General features: G+C 39.2%; 1 protein-coding gene across 1 annotated transcript in view; it reads left to right on the plus strand.

Moving 5' to 3' along the window:
• The window catches only part of XRN1 (5'-3' exoribonuclease 1), a gene marked incomplete at its 5' end in the record, with an annotated part of 97,112 nt that overhangs the window by 65,791 nt on the left and 12,330 nt on the right, over positions 1 to 18,991 (plus strand). Inside the window, 6 exons of the mRNA XM_080934935.1 lie at positions 1,911 to 2,006; positions 8,534 to 8,642; positions 12,869 to 12,930; positions 15,289 to 15,393; positions 15,546 to 15,668; positions 16,366 to 16,525. Coding sequence (XP_080791061.1) covers positions 1,911 to 2,006; positions 8,534 to 8,642; positions 12,869 to 12,930; positions 15,289 to 15,393; positions 15,546 to 15,668; positions 16,366 to 16,525 — 655 coding nt within the window. The remainder of the gene's footprint in view (positions 1 to 1,910; positions 2,007 to 8,533; positions 8,643 to 12,868; positions 12,931 to 15,288; positions 15,394 to 15,545; positions 15,669 to 16,365; positions 16,526 to 18,991) is intronic.

Genomic DNA, 18,991 nt, shown 5'->3' on the forward strand with positions numbered 1-18,991 from the left:
ATTAAAGGTGTGTGCCGCCACCACCCAGCTAGATACACACATCTTTAATCCCTGTACTTAAAAAGATGAAGTAGGATGCTATCCTGGACCATGTATGAGATACTCCTGGTCAGCTACGTACTGATGTCCTATATCAGAAAGATAAACGTAAGGTACTTTTGGTAGTTTTCTACCTATGTTATAAAGTTATAGCAAAGAAGAAATACATTTGTTTAAATAACAAGCTCAAGAATATTCTTATTTTCTTCTTACTATTTCTGTTATCTAATCAGTACTAGTTTTAGATAGGGTTTCTATTGCTGTGATAAAGCACCATGAGTAAAATCAGCTTTGGGAGAAAAGGAACTGTTTCACCTTATAGTTTCACATCTCGGTCCATCATGAAGGGAAGTCAGGGCTGGAACCTGGAGTTGGAGGACTGTTGCTTAGTGGATTGCTTAGTTTGCTTTCTTATAGCACCTTGGACCCCCAGCCCCAGGGTGATGCTTTCCATGTGAGCTGGGCCCTCCCACACCTATCATCAGTAAGGAAAATGCACTACAGACTTGCCTCCAGGCATTTTCTCAATTGATTGTCAGTCCCTCTTTCCAAATGACTCCATCTTATATCATATTGACACAAAACTGACTAGAACAGCACTTAAATTTCTTATATTATCTAAATGTACTATATCTTATGAGTGACAATTAATTTAATCATAATGGGAAGAAGATTATGTCATGTTTCCAAAAAAAAGTTTCATGATAGGATGTAGTGGCACAAAACTATAATCCTAGTATTTGGAGATTGGAGGCAGAAGGACGAGGGGTTTGAAGTCATCCTCCACTTCATGAAACTGAGGCCCTCCTGCACAGACATAGCAAGAAGCAAGTTTCAAATTCCTGCCATGCATGTCATGATTATGTTTTTCATCTTCCTGAGCATAGGGTTATTACCTGTGAGACAGTTTTAATTCCTTTGTTCAAAGTCTTAGGCTTAGTCATATTTTTAACATATATCATGGATTATTTATTATTGCAAAATGATAATTGTTAACAAACATAAACAAACTTCACTCCAGTTGCACAAGTAACCACAATTAAGTTTTTCTTCATCTGTGGGTTTATTTGTTTTGAACAGGGTCTCACTATACAGCCTAGGACCTATTATGTAGGCTAGACCAGGCTGGATTTACAGAGCTCTGCCTATCTCTGCTTCTGTTGGCTAAGTACTAGGTTCTAAGGCAAGCACTGCCTACTGGCCCAGTGTTAAGTTCTGGTGCATGCTTTTTTCTCATCTTAATCTGCATGAAACATTTATCCACAGCAGCTAGTTTTTAAATGTGCTATATTAATCCTGGTATAAGTTAGATATTTTTGTTTTTAGACATGTTCTCACTTGGTAGCTCAGCCTGACTGGAGCTCTTGTTCTTGCCACCACCTCCCAAATACTGGGGTGCTAGGTGTGTGCCACCAGATCAGCAAAGGTGAAGATTTTCAAATAAAGTCTTCAGGTCTGAGTTTGAATGAATAGGTAACCACATTAGAAAAGCATAAATCTCTTGTTGACAGTATTTTTTTATCATTATTTGAAAGGGGGGTTGAGACAGGGTCTCACATAGCCCAGGTTGGCTTCAGACTTGTTACATAGCTGAAGGGGACCTCAAACTCATGACCTTTCTACTGCCACCTGTAAATACCATCTTTATTTGCTTAGATTTAAATACTTTTTGATAAAATCATTTAGAACCACGTATGTGAAAACTAGTTCGATTCCAGTGCAGTGCTTTTGGAATTAGTACATTCAGCTCTAGAGAAGGGCAACTGAGAGGTTTAAATAGTGACAGTTAAGTATTCGGTTTAATCATTTAATATTTAGTAAGCAGTTTCATTTCTAATATTATTTCATATAAGTTTTTGTTTATTTACTAGGTACCTACAAAAGGTGATGATGAGTTTTGCAACATTTGGCAATCTCTACAGGGATCTGGAAAAATTCAGCACCTGCAGCCGACGGTACAAGAGAAGGTTAGCATTCTTTGTTTGATGGACAGTTAGTTTAAAGAAAAGGGTTTTTCTTTTCATTTGCAATGTTATATTTCTCTCCAAATTTCATGAGAATTTCAATCATGGATTTTCATAATTCCTTTCAGGCATACATAAAGTTGGACCAGTAAATGGGAATATAACTTCTCTTCGAGATTAGTTTTAGCATAATTTTTACTTGTTCACAAAATTGTATTGATTACATTTTTAATTCAACAAATGCCTTAGTGGCAGGCATCATTACCGTGTTTTTTTCCCACTTGAATATACAGTGTTATGCTGGTAGACAGTTTTCTTAAATGTGCACAAACACTGACAGATTAAAAGGAGACTGGGACTACAGGTAGTGATACAAAGCTCCTTATCCTACATGAGTTAATCCTGGCCTTCAGCACAAAACAGGAGAGGCATTGGGAATGGGTTTGGTTGGCCAAGTGCCATGGTGAAAACATGAGGACCTGAGTCTACTCAGCAGCCACAGAAAAAAGCCAGGTGCAGTACACCAACCAGTACCTGCATGTGATCCCAGTGCCTTAGAGCCAGATGTAGGAGGATCCCTGGGCCTTGCTGGTCAGCCAAGCTAGCTGCATCAGTGAGCTCAGGTCAACAAAAGACCCTGTCCAAAAAAATAAAGTAGTAGGCAAAACACTTGGAGCACAAATAAATATGAGCCAGCACAGACTCATATGCATGCACAAGTGCATGCGCGCGCGCGCTCGCACACACACACACACACACACACAAGAATGTCTTACATATATACACACAAAAAGAATGAAGTCTACCATTCATGGTGGTATAAGCCTATTATTATCCCAACAGATGAAGTGGCAATGGGATCAGTTACACAGGGAATTTGAGGTCAGCCTTGGCTTCTCTGAAACCTTGTCTTAAAATTAATTAACTAACTAATTAGCCTGAGAAAACTGCTAAGTGTCATAGTTTGAATAAGAATGGCCCTGTAGGCTGAAATATTTAAATAAATTAAATAAATAAATTCATTAGCCTGAGAAAATTGCTAAGTGTGGTAGTTTGAATAAGAATGTCCCTGTAGGCTGATATATTTAAATGCTTAGTCACCAAATAAGGTGACTACTTGATAAGATTAGGATTAGGGCCTCTAGCCTTGTTGGAGGAAGTGTGCCACTGGGGATGAGCTTTGAGGTTTTCAAAAGTCCACACCTGGCCCAGTGCTTTTCTCTTTTTCTTTGCCTATGGATCAGGATGTAGCTCTCAGCTACCTTTCCAGACCATGTATGGTGCTGTGCTCTCCACCATGGTGGTAGTCAGCAAAGTACTTGTCAGATAACCTGAGTTCATTCTCCAACACAGTAAAGGGCAGTACTAGGCACATGCCTGTAACACGAAAAGCTGAAACAGACACATCCACGGAGCTCACTGATCCATCAGCCTAACCTTCAGGATGAGCCAAGTCCCAATTAGACCCTGTCTCAAAAACAAGTTGGACAGCACCTGAAGAGTAGTAAAACCATAGGTTGACTTGTGGTGCACACATCTAATTAAAAATAAATAATAAAAAATAACTGCAGTGTATGGTGGTGCGGTTTTCATCCCGGTACTTGGGAAGCAGAGGCAGATGCATCTTTGTGAATTCAAGGCCAGTCTGGTCTATGTATCAAGTTCCTGATCAGCCAGAGCTACATAATGAGACTGTGTCTAGGTAGTAGTAATAACCTTAAAGATTATTGAAGATAACTTGGTGGGTAAATGCACCTGCTACCAAGCTTTATCATCAGTGTCCAGAATGGCCTATAGGATGGAAGGAAAGAATAAACTGCTGCAAGTTGTCCTCTGGCCTCCATACACATGCGATGGCAAATATGCACATAGGTGCACTCACACAAACACATATAAGTAAAGGTAACTTTTTATTGAATGCTTATTGAATAATGAAGCTGGAACTAAAGATTTTACTCTGTGATAAAGTACCTGCCTACCTAGTATATATAAGGACCTGGGTTTAGTCCCCAGCACCAAAATGCCAAGAACTGACCATAGATTTTAGCATGTAAATATCCTTAGAAACCTTGGCAAGGCCAGTTTCACCACACTGATAGGAGTTAAATATTAGTTGAGTGGGTTTAGGAGAGAAAGGAAAGGGGCTGCCAAGACAGCTGAGTAGTTAAGAACATGTGCTGCTCTTCCAGAGGACTTGGGTTCTATTCCAGCACCCATGCCAGATACCTCACAACTTCCTGTAGGAGGTGATGCCCTCTTCTGGTCTCTTCAGACATGTATATCATGTCTTTTTAAAAGGAAAGAAGAATTAGACGTAACAAATCTCGGTGACTTTTACAGGCATTTTTAAATTCCTGATCCCTGTCTTACCTCCCAAGTATTGGGATTATAGGTCTGCACCACTATACTGGCTCAAAGAATTTTGCTGTAAAAGTCTGTGCACAGTGGCACACACTTGTAGTTCCAGCTACTCTCTGAAGCTCAGAGTGCTAAGCCAGAAGAACCATTTAACCCAGGAGTTCAAGGCCAATTTACTTAACACAGCAAGACCTTGCTTCATAAAATGAATGAGTGGGTGGGTGAGTAGAAGCATTTCCCTGATTCTTGCATGTACACCTTCTATATTAACTCTTGCTTTTCCAACAGTTACTACAAAACCATTACACTAAGCTGAACAACTTTCCTTTTCCCTTATGACCGACTAATGACTTTGATTCTTCAAGTACAGCTAATCTATAATCTGTGGTTCTGACCTCTTAATCAAGTATTTAATCCAGTATTGCCAGTCTGTAGAGGAGGAGTGTATGTGGATACTCCACTGTCACATCAACCTCAAGATGTCCCAAAATTAACTCCATCTACAGTGTCTCCTCCTGGTCTTGTTTCTACACCATCACTGCCCAGGCATACGGTCTCAAAAACTTGGAATCAAGAACTTATGTCCCCCCAGATCTAGCTTAGTTCCCATCTGTCCTCTTCTGTCCACTCTGGCTTTCTGCTGCTGCTTTGGTATGCTGTCACCCCTAAAGGAAAGTTTTAGTTGTCTTCTTTTTGTTTTCTTTTTATAACAAGATTCTAAGTCATATGACTTCTCAGTTCCCCCAGTCAGACCTTAGATTTTCTTCCCAGCCTAACCTAGCCTCCTCTCAATGCTCTCCTTGGTGTTATCTTTCACTTAGAGTTCTTTGTGTATAGTGTTGTGTAATCCCTCTTAATGATCCTTTCACCTGAATTAGCCTGAAGGCATAGTTGGGCAAGATATCTTCTGGGTTGAAAACTGCTTTATGCCATGTAGCAGTAGATTGTAGCAAGTGCGAACCTCGAGTTCTGAAATGCAGACTTAATGACACAAGTTATTCAAGTTGTACTACTCTGGACTGCTGAGGTCACACATATAAAATGAAGACATTAGATTGCTGAGATCTTTGTCAGCCCTAAAAATGTGTTGCTTTAATACTTTTGAATGATCTTTTGCTCAGGACCATTGGATTCCAGCCTGACCATTGGATTCTTTTGTAATCTATAACTGATATGGAAGATAAGTAGGGAGTTATTAAATAACTGGCCAAAAACAATGTGTAGAGATTGGCTTTTAGACGTATACTCTAGCCTGTGACTTCAGTACCATGCACCTAACCATGTGGTATGACATTCACTGTGGTGCCATTCAAACTAAAGCAGCCCCTTCTAGATGTATAGAACGATCTAAGATTCATGGACAACATCCTAAGAAAAACCCAGGCTAAGAAAAACATCAGGACAGACACTGACTCTTGAGCCTGCCCTTTGTGTCTTGAGAGTACACTTGTGTTTTGCTCTAACAAACCTGTTATTGGGTCTCTTCTGTCTTTGAATTCTTTCTCTAAAATCAAAAACCTCTGGGAACTCTGGTTCGAAAATGTGACCATACTAATTCACATAAAAAAATGTCCAGCTATTTGATAAAATAATGTTGTCAATCAGATTGCACCCTTTGCTTTCCATTTCCCACAAATGATTTCCTTTTGGGATTATGTATTCTTTTGTTCTTTCCACTTAGAATGTGCTTGCTTTCTTCCTTTACTGCTAAATCTTTCTAGATACAGCTATTTCAGCTAAATGCCACCATGTTTTGTCTATCTCTGTATATTCCAAGATGTGAAAGCTACATAAGTCAATACTTTTACACTCATGAAATATTGAGAAGCTGAGCTTGATTGGGCGTGGTTGGGCATGGTGGGGCAGGCACTTAACCAACACACAGGAAGCAGGCAGATCTCTGAGTTTGAGAACAGCCTGGTCTACGGAGCAGCTTCCAGGACAGCCAAGGCTATGCAGAGAAACCCTGTCTCAGAAAATGAGGGGGGGGAGAGAGAGGAGAAAAATAAGTAAATTCTAGAGAATTCACCAAAAGTTAAAAAAAAATAAAATCCAAGCATTCATTAGTAAAATATAGCAGTATGCCCAACATAAATATCTTTACAGAAACATTGAAGAGGGTGCTAGAAGAGGGTGCCGGAGAAACAGCTTAGCAGTTAAGAGTGGGCACTGCTGTTGCACCCAAGTTTGTTTCCCAGGGCCCATGTCAGGCAACTCACAGCCACCTGCATTCCCACCACATGCACATACACACATAGATAATAAGAACTATTAACAACTACAGTATTTGCTTTCCATTTAGAATTATATATATGGTTTTTTAAAGTACTTTAAACTTAAATTTTGGAGCTCATATATCAATAAAATTATCACTTTTGGACTTCTGTTTATTTGTCTGTATGTTGGTACCATTACTATACTGAAATTGAGATAACGGAAGCAAAATTCATTTAACATATCTGGCAGTTATGCACAGTATTTATGCCTATCTATTGATCCCTTTGTTCTCATTCACTTCCTTAGGCCCAACACCCCTCAAAAAGCACTGCTGTTTCCAAAAGTTCTCCCAGTAAGCAAGCATCTCTTACTATGATGGTAGGGTCTCATGCCATGTAACTATTAAAGAAGGAAGAGCCTGACTGTTCCCTTGCTCTGAGCTCACCAGGTTTTCCCCCAACTCCATCATATATCACAAGTGTTTTGAAACAAGCTCAGTTTCAGCTAGGATATGATGTTCCTTCCTACCCAGTATGAATTTGTGCCCAGAATTGAAGCTAAATAGGACTTGCTAAGAGCAAAATGATGACAATTACTTTGTATTAAATCTCTCCAGCCTCTGCTTTTACTTCCTCTTTCAGATTCAACTATAGGAAGGTATTTCTTTTTGCCCCCTGGCTTTCTCTTTTTTCCAACAAAGATTGGAGAGTTAGCTCAATGGGTAAAGTGCTTGGATATGAATTTGGATCCCCAGGACTCTGTTAACAGCCATAATATTGTCATGGCATAATGCCACATGTCTGTAGCCACAGCGCTGGGATTTTGGAGACAGGCATATCCTAGGGGTTTGCTGGCCAGTCAAGTGTAGCTGAAATGTGAGCTCCAGGTTCAATGAAGGAATTTGTCAAAAAAATTAGATTGAGAAGTAGTTGAAGAAGTAGTGAGGACATCAGTGTGTAAGCACATACATGCGTGCATTCACAGAGAGGGGAGAAGCAATCATATAAAATGTTTGTGTAAAACTTAGCCATGTCCTTTTACTGTTGTACCTATTTATAAACTGTCGTAATTACTGTGGGTCTGTGATCAATATTGCTGGGAAGTTGTATTTCATTTGGGAATATAAATTATATTAATATAATTAATTTTAAAATCAGCTATTGAGGAAAGAACATAGAAAGGAACGTAAATGGGTTAATATCCTCACCTTTCATAAAATACAAAGAAAATATTAATTTTAAAGCCTTTTTAGTGAAAGTCATTAACATTAATGAATCAAGATAATTATGGAGGTGAATGACCATGTCCACCCTTGCTCTTCTGTTACAGCCACCTGCTCCTCATCTCCACTTACACTAAACATGTGCTTGTTTTAAAGTAAATCTAGAGAAATGTCTAGGGGCCTGTAGAGAGATAGTTAAGCAGTTAAGAGCACTTGTTTCTCTTGTAGAAGACTTAAGTTTGGTTACCAGTGTCCACAGGGAGGCTCATAACCATCTATAATCCAGTTTCAAGGGATCCAATGCCCTCTACTGACCCCCTCGACCACCAGGCACACATATGATATGATACATACATGTAGGCAAAATACCCATACACATAAAATAATGAGAAGTTTCTATTAATGAAGAAACATTCAACGTTTAGTACTTTCTTTAGTTTCTGTATCTGTTAACTTTAAACAAAGTTAAATTGAATTATTTCTTTTGGAAAGAAAATTTGGGGAAGGTCTTTTATTTACCTTGCTTTCTAACTAACATATAGGAAATCCTGGAGTGTGGTAGCCATTATACTAATGATTCTTATGTCCAAGAGTGGCTTTTGAGTAGTTTTTTTAATTTTATATATTTCTGTGTGTTTTTCAAAATAACTGTGTAATTTTTATTAAATTAACTTCAATATGAATGTTATATTAAGGTTTTATTTAATTGATTTTTGAGAACTTTACCTTTCAGGGTGCAGTTCTACCTCAGGAAATAAGTCAAGTAACTGAACCTCACAAATCTGGCTTTAATGACCCCAGTATCAGACATCAGCAAAGAAAACATGACCCTCACCGAAAATGTAAGTTTTAAGGTAGAGAAGTGTTTATGTGCTATCTTCTCTTTGTTGTTTTTTTGGTTGCGGTTGGTTGGTTGCGGTTGGTTGGTTGCGGTTGGTTGGTTGGTTGGTTGATGGGTTTTTTTAAAGAAACAGCTTTGTTGAAATATACTCATACTTTAAAATAAATTCATCAGGCAAGTGAAATGGCTCAGCAGGTAAAGGCTCTTGCCATTCTAGCCTGGCAACTTGAGTTCAATCCCCAAGACACACATGGTGGAAGAGGAGAAACAGTTTCCAGAGTTATCCTCAGACCTACATGTATGCCATGACATGCACATGTCCACACATACAGAGGCAGAGACCATCACTTTAGTCTGCAGTCATGAGGAAGGGAAGAAGAAGGTTACTAATACTCTTGCAGATAGATGCCCAGTTGTTGCAGCACAGCTGTGAGAGAGACTGCTATTTCCCACATTGCGTTCTCCCGGTACCCTTCCTAAAAATCAGTTGACTAGACCTCCTTGGGGTAAGTTCTGTCCTCCATTCCAATCTGCTAATGTATACACATCTATGCAAGCAGCATGCTGTCTTCCTTACTGTAGCATTATGTACAAAAATCAGACCATTTTGAGTCCCCCATATTTGCCTTTTTCAGAATGGTTTTATTTATTCTGGGTCTTTGCATTTCCATATGAGTTTTTCATAATTTATCTATTTCTGCAAAAACTGTGCCTGGAATTTTCATAGATCACTTTGGATGGACTGTCTTCAACACTACACTATTCCCCTGCCCAAGAACACAAATACCTTTCCATTTATTTAGTTCTAATTTTTTTCCACTGACATCATTTACAGTACACAATCCTTAGACTGTTTTTGTTTAATTTATTTCTACATTATTCTTCTTGATACTATTATTGGTGAGGCTATGTTAATTTTTTTGTATTTAAAAATCAATCCTAACCTTGCCTAACCTTGATCTTAGAGGTAAACTTTGTGTCTTTTACAATCACATGTTATTTTTAGCTCTGGGTTTCAGTGTCCCCTATTTGATGGGGAAACACTCTATTTTTTCAATTCTTATTTTTACCTAGGAGGAGCTAAATTGTGTTAAATATTTTCTCTCTTCCTTTCCTTTCTTTTTTTCTGTTTTCATATCCACCAGGCAAATAGTATACCACTGAGCTAGATACCTACAGCCTTATATTCTTTTATGAGGACTTATTGTTCATGTAGATGTTTCTATAAGTGCACACAGACACATATGGGTCCAATATCAAGTATTTTCCTCATTCTTTCTTCATCCTTTACCTTACACTTTTTGTTACATTTATTTTGTGGCTATGTGTAGAAGTCAAGAGGATGGCTTACAAGAGTTGGTTCTTTTCTTGCACCATAGCAACAAGGAAGGACCTTTACCCACTGAGCCATCTTACTGAGTCATCTACCTTCTTTTGTTTTTATTATTGTTGTTGGATTTGTTCTGTTTTGCTTTTCAAGACAAGGTTCCTCTTTGTGGCTTTGGCTGTCCTAGAACTTGCTCTGTAAACCAGGCTGGTATCAAATTTACAGATCCACCTACCTCTGCATCCCGGATGCTGGGATTAAAGACATGTGCTATCGCCCAGCTATCTGCCTTATTTTTTTAATCTCTAACAAAATTTGGAGGTCACTCATTGTGACTGGCCAATGATCTCCAGAGATATGTCTCCACCCTTCCTTCCCCCAGGTAACAGGTACATGCCTCCAGGTTTAGCTCTTACAGAGATGCTGTTGATCCAGGCTCAGATTCTCAGGCTTATGCAGCGGACACAGTCCTGAATGAGTCATCTCTCCATTTTATCCCCACCCCTACATCCTTGACTCATTTTTGTTTTTGCTGTATTTGTTGATTCTCTGTTCAATTTATCTCATATGTCCAATTGTATTCTCTATGCTGAGCAGACTTTGGATCTTTAGGATAAATCCTACTAGGTCATAATCATTGTGACATGCTTGAAGAGTCAGATTACTAGTATTTTTAGGGTTTGTTTGGTTTGTTTTTGTTTTTGCACATGTATTCATAAGACATATTTTTAATTTGGGACTGTTGATAATACCAGCCTCATAGAACTGAGATATAGTCCCTACTATATTTCAAGAGTTTACTTTCTCTTTAAGGATTTGATAGAAATCACCAGAAAACCACCTAGACTTGGGTCTGAGTTCTTTTTGTAGAAAATTTTTGTTTCCTATTATTCATTAACATATTAATTGTAGATTTTAATATGGTTACATATATTCTCACACATGTACACAACACACAAAAATCAAATCCAGCCTTATTTTATCTTCCATCCCCATGAATCAGCAAAAAATTGTATAGTTAATGAAAATGCAGTAAAACTTTTTCTGAGATTGTTTTATACACAGTGATGTAGATTAGTATGTGGGTTTTATATCTCAAAAAAAGGTTTGCTAATCATGTGTCCTAACATTTTCATTTCCTTTTTATAAGATTACTTCCTGTTCTGCCTTCCTTCCTTTTTTTCCTTCCTTCTGTCTTCTACTGCCCTCCTCATGTCCTGCTACATTCTTTGTCCTCTTCCCTTATCTGGTTTCCGCTCTCTTCTCACCTGTTTTTATGCTGCTGGCTGTGCTGTTTACACCGGCTGGTCAGGACCTCACTATGTACCTACAGATGACTTTTAACTGCTGACACACCTGTACCTACTACCTAAAAGCCATGGTCACAGGCATGTGTCACCATGCCCAGATTGTATTCTTTCTTCTCCACTCTGGCTTCATAAACAATCCAGTGGTAAGAGTGGATAGAACAACTGTAGAACCTAGTGTGTGCGACACAGTGGGAAATCGCACACTAGCTGCTCTCCTTTGACCCCTTCATCTCTATATCCTTTCGTTGCCTAGGTCTTACAAAGGTAATCTCTCAAGTGTTTATGTCCCCATTGTCCTGTGGCTTCCCCATAACAGGAATGATGAAATGGTACGCACCTATAATCCCAGCATTCTGAAGAATGGAATCAGGAGGACCCCGCCACAAGTTCAAGGCCAGCCTTGAACTACGTAGTGATTTCCAGAACAAACCAGGATAGAGAGCAAGACTCTGTCTCAAAATCAAACAATAAAACCTGAATTCAGATCCTCAGCACACCTGTCTGTAATTCTAACACTTAGGGGACTTAGGAGTGAAGACAGGCTGATCCCTGGACCCCATTGGCCTGCCCGTCTCGCCGAGTGGGCAAACTCCAGGTTCAGTGAGAAGCCCTATCCAAAAAGTAAAATGGGAAATAAGGAAGAAACCCATTGTTGACATACTGCCTCCACTTACATGTATATGTATGTGTTTATGTATATATGTGTTTGTGTATATATGTGTTTGTGTTTGTGTGTGTATATATATGTGATATATATGTTATATATCATATGTGTGTTTATGTGTGTGATATACATATACAAACATGGGCTCAAAACACTTTTTTGTTTGTGGAGGATGGTTGGTTGGTTGGTTATTTTTGTTTCTTTTTGTTTGATTGGTTTTGGTCATGGTGGTTTTGACACAGGGTTTCTCTGTGTAGTCCTGTCCCAGGCTGGTGTGGAGCTCAGTTCTGCCTGCCTTTGCTTCCCAGTGTTGGGATTAAAGGTATGCACCACCACCACCCAACTTCAAAAATAAAACTTTTAAGAAGTTTCTTGTCTGTCTTTCTCTCCTTTTATGTAGCCAATTGTGTATTGCTCATAATTTAATCTTACTAAATCATAATTCTGATCAGATTACCTTTCTGTGCTGGCTTGCCCATTGCTTACAACCTAATTCCATGTGCCAGATTATAACTCACTAGCTCCTGTAGTTCCAGTAAGTTTAAGATCAGTCCTTAACCGCCTTTTGGAGAACCTAACACCCTTCAATGCCCAACAGAGATCACCAAGTCCACTTTCCATTTGCAGCTCATTATCTGCAAGTGGCTTTCTTTGTCTCCTCTGGACTATAAATGTCTTGAGTTCGTATGTCTTCTCACTTAGGGCTCTGCCCAATTGTAGAGCACTTTCCTAGAATTACTACCACTGGGTTTGATGTGAGCATCGACAGCAGGGAGAAGGGACAGGGAGAGGGAGGCAGACACAGGAGGAAACTATACACCCGGAAATCCTTTAAATTCTGTTTTACTGTAGTGAATACTTGATGATTTTAACTGGTGTTTAGTAAGTACTTTCACTTCCCGAATTTTCTGTTTTCTTGTCTCCAGTTAAGGAAGAATATAAGAGTCCTAAAGCCGAGTGTCAGAATCAAAAGTTGTCTAATAAACAGGTAATCTTTCTTTGACATTTTTAATAGCTGGATTCTTTTTTATGCACTTGGTTGTTGTATAGCATCTAGTGAATTTTGCAGCCTTCTCAACAGTTCATAAGGAATGCAGTAAAAGCCATAGTCAGTCATTTGGATGGAGGGCTATACAGCTGGAGTCCACAGTTTAGAATAGAAACATGTGTCATCTTTGTTTTAACACTTAAAGAAGTGAGTGGTCTTGAGCAATTCTTAACGACCTCAACTTTTTCTCTAAAATAGAAACAAACTATTGGTTACTTAGAGCTTTGCTCATGTGTTATAAAATATGTGGGAGTATCTATTTGTACATACTGATAAAGGTTATTTCTCCACCAGTGAAATGAGCCTATTCAAGCCAGATTAGAATATTTTAAAGACAGGCTTATTGGGAATTTGCTCTCAGGCAGGCATGTTCACTGGCCACATAGATTGAGGCCAGGGAAATTACCATGGGGATGGGAAGGAGAAGGAGAGAAAGCTCAAGCAGAGAAAGAAGAGAAGAAGACAGGGCAGCATAAGAGACCAAAATGTCTGGATTATATAGGGAGGAGTCCCTGAGAGGACAACCTAGCCCCTGGGCTGGAAATTTCAGGGTTGGGGGAAGGTTATGCCAGGTAGGGACTGCCCAAGTCCAAGAAGAGCTGGTTGTTTTACTGCTGTTCAGGTTCTGTGGGACATTAAGCTACGAGGAAAGTGCAGGCCCAGTTGAAACAGTCTGTGAAGCTAAGCCAAAATAACTGTGGGTAACTGTTTGGGAGCTTTCCTGGATGTGGGTTCTGAAAGAACACCTGGAGCAAAAGATAGGAGTTTTAGGGGTGACAAAAAAAAATTGGTGCATATTTGAAATTCTTAGGCCCATGGTCTTGGAATAGGGAGTTGTCCCAGGACCAGGGAAATAGTCTCCCCCCTCAGAAGTTGACAGTACTTATCTTGAGTCCATTTGACTGTGGGATTCTAGTAGATTCCCTGAAGTTTACAAAAATCTAAGTTAATACACTGGTAGCAAAGTTTAAATATCAAACTGTATAGAGTTAGAATGGGAGAGCTGAGAGCATACATTTTATTTGTTTTACAGTCTCTAGTCTTTAATAGGGAGCATGTAGATGTGTGAGGGAAGAATCAAAGAGTTGGACATACATAATTATGTATATCTTTATGCATACATACCATACTTTAATAAGCATTTTTAATGGATCTCTTGGATTGGGAACATCTCTTCATGATGAGCATTTCTCTGCTGTGTGAAAAGCGCTGGTTCAGTTTCTGCCATTGCAAAAAACAAAAAGTGGCCAGACTTGGGATCAAATATTTTTTAGATAAGTTGTCATGTAGCACAAGTTAACCTCTTAACTCACTTAGGCTAGCCTTGAACTCCTCATCCTTCTGTCTCTACCTTCAAAACAGTACTGAGGTTAGAGGTAGGTGCTGCTATACCCAGCCAAAATAACATAAAATAGTGAAATAAGATGCATACGTTTGAGAGAAACAACAGTACTAAAAGACAGGATCTGGTAAGATTCTATGTCCTGTTTTCTTCTTGACCTTTAGGTAGAGGTTCCTGTCTTAAATTCTGATATGTTAGAAAGAAAGGGCCCTTTTCTCTCTCTCTCTCTCTCTCTCTCTCTCTCTCTCTCTCTCTCTTTCTCTATCTATCTATCTATCTATCTATTGTGTGCAGTGTTCTGCAAGAATATATGCCTGCATGCCAGAAGAGGGCACCAGGCCTCATTATACATGGCTTTGAGCCACCATGTAGTTTCTGGGAATTGAACTCAGGACCTCTGGAACAGCAGCCAGTGCTCTTAACCACTGAGCCATCTGTTCAGCCCTTTTTCTCTCTGTAAAACTGCTCATCCCATCATGAGAGTCCCACCTCATGACCTCATCTGCAGCTGGTTATTCATTGAGGTGAAGAGCACAAATGTACAGACCATGTCGGTGGTTACTGTCTGTATGCAGCATTGAAGGAAATCTAAATCTTACTTACACGTTAAGGAAAATGATGATAATATTCCTATTCAAGTTATTAGTCTCTCTCCTCTCTTTTCTCCTTATGGCCATTTTCCTTAAAGAAAGTAGTGCTTGGGGCTGGAGAGTAGGCCCACTGGTTAAGAGCATTGCCCACTCTTCCACAGAACCTGAGTTCCATTCGCAGCACCCACATGACTGCTTATTTACATGGTATATAAAGACATATGTGCAGGTAAAACACATGCACACAGAAAGACAAATAAATAGAGAGAATGCAGTACATAGAATATTTTGCTGAATTTATATAGAATATTATTAACTAGTAACTATAAATTTACTAGCACAAGAAAAACTTATTCTTTTGTATAGACTTCTGGAGGGTCTGCCAATATTAAACTATTGAAGAGAAATGAAAGTCCAGGAACTTCAGAAGCCCAGAAGGTTGTAACTAGTTACCCAAATGCAGTTCATAAGGTAAGTAAATAAATAAGTAAACCTTTTATCCTCTATCTCTTCTCAAACTTTTACATCTAGGAGAATGGTTGACTAAAAGTTGAATTTTTAGAGTAAAATCTAGCTTTTTACTACTTTCCACTTTTATCTTTACACATTATTTACTATTTTAGCCTCACTCTGGAATTGAGAACTTTTTAGCATCTCTGAATATCTCTAAGGAGAGTGAAGTACAGTTACCTCAGCATGGAGAGCCTCCAGATGAGGCGCATCTGTCACCGCAGTCCTTTGCTATGGTTCGTATGTTCAGCCACACGTGCATGTGCATCTGTTCAAACCCTTTGCCTCTTCTTGGGTGGTACCTTGCGTCACTTTCATCATCATGTGAGGGAAGCCAGGATTGCTTTGAGCAGTTTAGCCATCCTTTTATGTTGTTTCTGTGGGGGATTGTTTTTGCTTACCCATTAGACCAGAGCCCTGCTTTTTAAACACTGCTACTGTTAAATAGGCTAAAGGTTAAATAGGGTAAATTGTACTTTGAAATCTGAATATATTTCAGCCTTTGATCATCTAATTGTCTTAGATGAATTCAGTAAGCATCTTATTTTTAGAGGATTATTATTTTTTGTACATGAGTACACTGTAGCTGTCTTCAGACACATGAGAAGAGGGTGTCAGATGCCATTACAGATGTTTGGGAGCCATCACGTGGTTGCTAGGAAATGAACTCAGGACCTCTGGAAGAGCAGTCAATGCCCTTCCAGTCCAAGCATCTTAAATTTTAACATCAGGAACTCTTCAACAGAAAGAACAAAGGGGAGATAGTCCAGTACTAGATAGAGCTCTTGTCTAGCTGTATAAGGACAAACCTCAAAGAAAAGTAAGGAAAAAAATAAAACTCAGACAATCAAAAAGAAATATAAATAAGCTACCCAGGTCTAACGTTTATTCTCTTCTTGCCCATCTACCTATGAATCATTTTCTAAAAAAAAGAAAGGAACACGGATGCTTAAAGAAATTCTGAAAATTGATAGCCCTGACACAACCGACAGTAAGAACGATATGAAGAAACCTGTTAATGAAGTCACTGTTTCTTCTAGTAGAAGAGATGAGCATGGCCTGTCATCACATCCTAAGCCAAGTAAGAAGCTGGGTAAGTTAACTCCTGTTACCAACAGTGAATGTTATTTCCAAAAGCTCAGTTCATGTGGTTCCTTTGAAAAACATTTGTTTCTTTGTTTGTTCGATGTGTGTATATGCACATGGGCACATGCACAGAGCACATGTGTGGTGACAAGAGGACAACTTGGAGGAGTCAGTTCTCTACTTCCATTGTGTATGTCCCAGACAGGTCATGAGGCTTGACAGCAAGCATCTTTACCAGTTAAGACATCTCACCAAATCCATTTGCTCTTCTTAAAACTAGGGGCTGGAGAGATAGCTCAGTGGTTAAGAGCACTGACTGCTCTTCCAGAGGTTAATTCCCAGCAACCACATGGTGGCTCACAACCATCTGTAAAGGGATCTGATTCCCTCTTCTGGTGTGTCTAAAGACTGCTACAGTGTACTCATAAAATAAATTAAAAAAAAAAAAGTGACACATGAAGGCCACCGTTCACATATATACAAGCACACACAAACAAGCCAGGTAGCCCATGAGTACCTGTTATTCTAGCTACTAGAGAAGCAGTGAGAAGATTGAGTCTTGCTGTCTTCCAGTCTAACCCAGCCTCAAAGGAATAGACAACAATAGCAGAGAATACCTACACACTGCTCTGACCTTCATGACACATAAAAGAAAGAAGAAATAGGACTGGAGAGATGGCTCGGGGTTAAGAGAGTACACTCCACTTGCAAGAACCAGACAGACTTCAAGCACCACAGCACCCAGCAGCCACATTAGGTGGTTAACATCAGATACAGCTGTAGCTCAAGGGAATCCAACACCTCTGACCACCTCATAAACTGCCCTCATGCTCATAAACCCATACATTAGATACACACACACACACACACACACACACACACACACACACACACACAACAAATCTTTAAAAATTAAGTAAGTAAACAATACCTATGTTTTGAAGCCTGGCATACTGCCTCACACACATACTCTGCCCCAGGAGGCTAATGCAGAAGAATTGCCATGAGCCCAAGGCCAGCCCACACTGCATGATGAGTTCCTGCTTAGCTATGGGTACATAGCAATACCCTATCTGCAATTTAAAATGATAATGATAATTTTGTTAATAAACCTTTTGTTTTGCTGGATTTTATTTTTAATGGGTTTTTGTCTTTAATCTTTTAAGACAAAGTCTTACTGTGGAGTTCAGGCTCTGCTGAAATTTCAGGCACAGACCAGCCACCTTGCTTTGCTTGGTTTATTTTCTGTTTGGTTGGTTGATTTGTTTGTTTTGAGATAGGGTCTCACAGTGTACTTCTGATTTAGCTGGCCTAGAACTCACTATGTAGGAAAGACTGGCCTTGAATTCACAGAGCTCCACCTGCCACTGCTCCCCAAGTGTTGGGATTAAAGACCTGTGTCACCACACTTAGCTGAGAATAGTTTTTAAGGCCAGGTTTGGTTATGTGCACCTTTAATCCTAGAACTTGAGAACCTAAAACAGGAGTTCAAGGCTAGCCCAAATTACATAATTGGACTCTGTTCAAACATGTTTTTTGCTTGTGTATGTAATTAAGTATTTGTAAGCTTTTTTATGACAACTTAAACTATTACAGATAAATATGCAAGCCTTAAAAGAATTACCATAATTTAAAAATGATTATGTATGTGCTAAATACACTTAACTTTTCTAACTATCTTTCCAATTCATACAATGACCACAATCGTTACAAATAACTTGTGATATTAATGAATAAACCAAATAGCGCTTTCCAACCTATTGTAGATACTCTCAATCGATATCAGTATTAAAATAACCAGTATAAAAACAAAAAAGCTGTCAACTTATTTAAAAAACATTACCAGGGATGTATAGTTGTGGTGTAGCCTGGCTCAGTGCTGGGTGACAGCAAACACATTGGTCCTGTGCCTCAGACCCTTATATTTAATACTGCGTTTAGTCAAGTCTGCCAAACTGACCAGGAAGAATGCTTTCAACAAAAGTGAATGAACAGAAGTTCCTCACAGAATTTTTTAAAAATAAGTTTTGAGTAATTGAGTCTGAAATTATTAAGGATTAAAATCTGGACCCAAAGCAGAACCTGGCTCCAATATACAGTAGTTATCTTAGTCAGGGTTTCTATTCCTGCACAAACATCATGACCAGAAGCAAGTTGGAGAGGAAAGGGTTTATTTAGCTCACACTTGCACACTGCTGTTCATCATCAAAGGAAGTCAGGACTGGAACTCAAGCAGGTCAAGAAGCAGGAGCTGATGCAGAGGCCATGGAGGGCTGTTCCTTACTGGCTTGCTTCCTTATAGAACCCAGGACCATCAACCCAGGGGTAGCACCACCCACAGTGGGCTCTCCCGCCCTTGGTCACTAATTGAGAAAATGCCTTACAGCTGGATCTCTTGGAGGCATTTTCTCAAGGGAGGCTCCTTTCTCTGTAATAACTACAGCTTGTGTCAAATTAACACAGAAAACCAATA

The sequence above is a fragment of the Micromys minutus genome, assembly GCF_963924665.1.
Source record: "Micromys minutus genome assembly, chromosome: 21".
NCBI lineage: Eukaryota > Metazoa > Chordata > Mammalia > Rodentia > Muridae > Micromys > Micromys minutus.